The sequence below is a fragment of the Propithecus coquereli genome, unplaced genomic scaffold (assembly GCF_000956105.1).
Source record: "Propithecus coquereli isolate 6110/MARCELLA unplaced genomic scaffold, Pcoq_1.0 Scaffold340, whole genome shotgun sequence".
NCBI lineage: Eukaryota > Metazoa > Chordata > Mammalia > Primates > Indriidae > Propithecus > Propithecus coquereli.
The window spans coordinates 770,191-770,606 of record NW_012149064.1 but is presented as its reverse complement, the minus strand read 5'-3'; the positions used below and the strand labels follow the sequence as shown (position 1 = coordinate 770,606).

Here is a 416-nt window from a genome sequence, read left to right as displayed (position 1 = left end):
CCAGTATGAATCCGCTGATGTTGTCTAAGGCTTCCCAACTGAGTAAAGGACATGCCACATTCTTCACATTTGTAGGGTTTCACTCCAGTATGAATTTGCTGATGTAGTCTAAGGCTTCCCAGCTGAGTAAAGGATATGCCACATTCTTCACATCTGTGGGGTTTCAATCCAGTATGAATTCTTTGATGTTGAGTAAGGTTTGAACTACAGTTAAAGGCTTTTCCACACTGTTCACATTTGTACGGTTTTTCTCCTGTATGAATTCTCTGATGTTGTCGAAGTATTGAAAACTTAGTAAAGGATATGCCACATTCTTCACATTTGTAGGGTTTCACTCCAGTATGAATTTGCTGATGTTGTCTCAGGCTTCCCAACTGAGTAAAGGACATGCCACATTCTTCACACTTGTAGGGTTT

At 40.4% G+C, this 416-nt stretch overlaps 1 protein-coding gene across 1 annotated transcript in view; it reads right to left on the bottom strand.

Moving 5' to 3' along the window:
- The window catches only part of LOC105815614 (zinc finger protein 420-like), a 32,741-nt gene that overhangs the window by 31,061 nt on the left and 1,264 nt on the right, over positions 1-416 (bottom strand). The window contains exon 2 of the mRNA XM_012650813.1: positions 16-366. Coding sequence (XP_012506267.1) covers positions 16-366 — 351 coding nt within the window. The remainder of the gene's footprint in view (positions 1-15; positions 367-416) is intronic.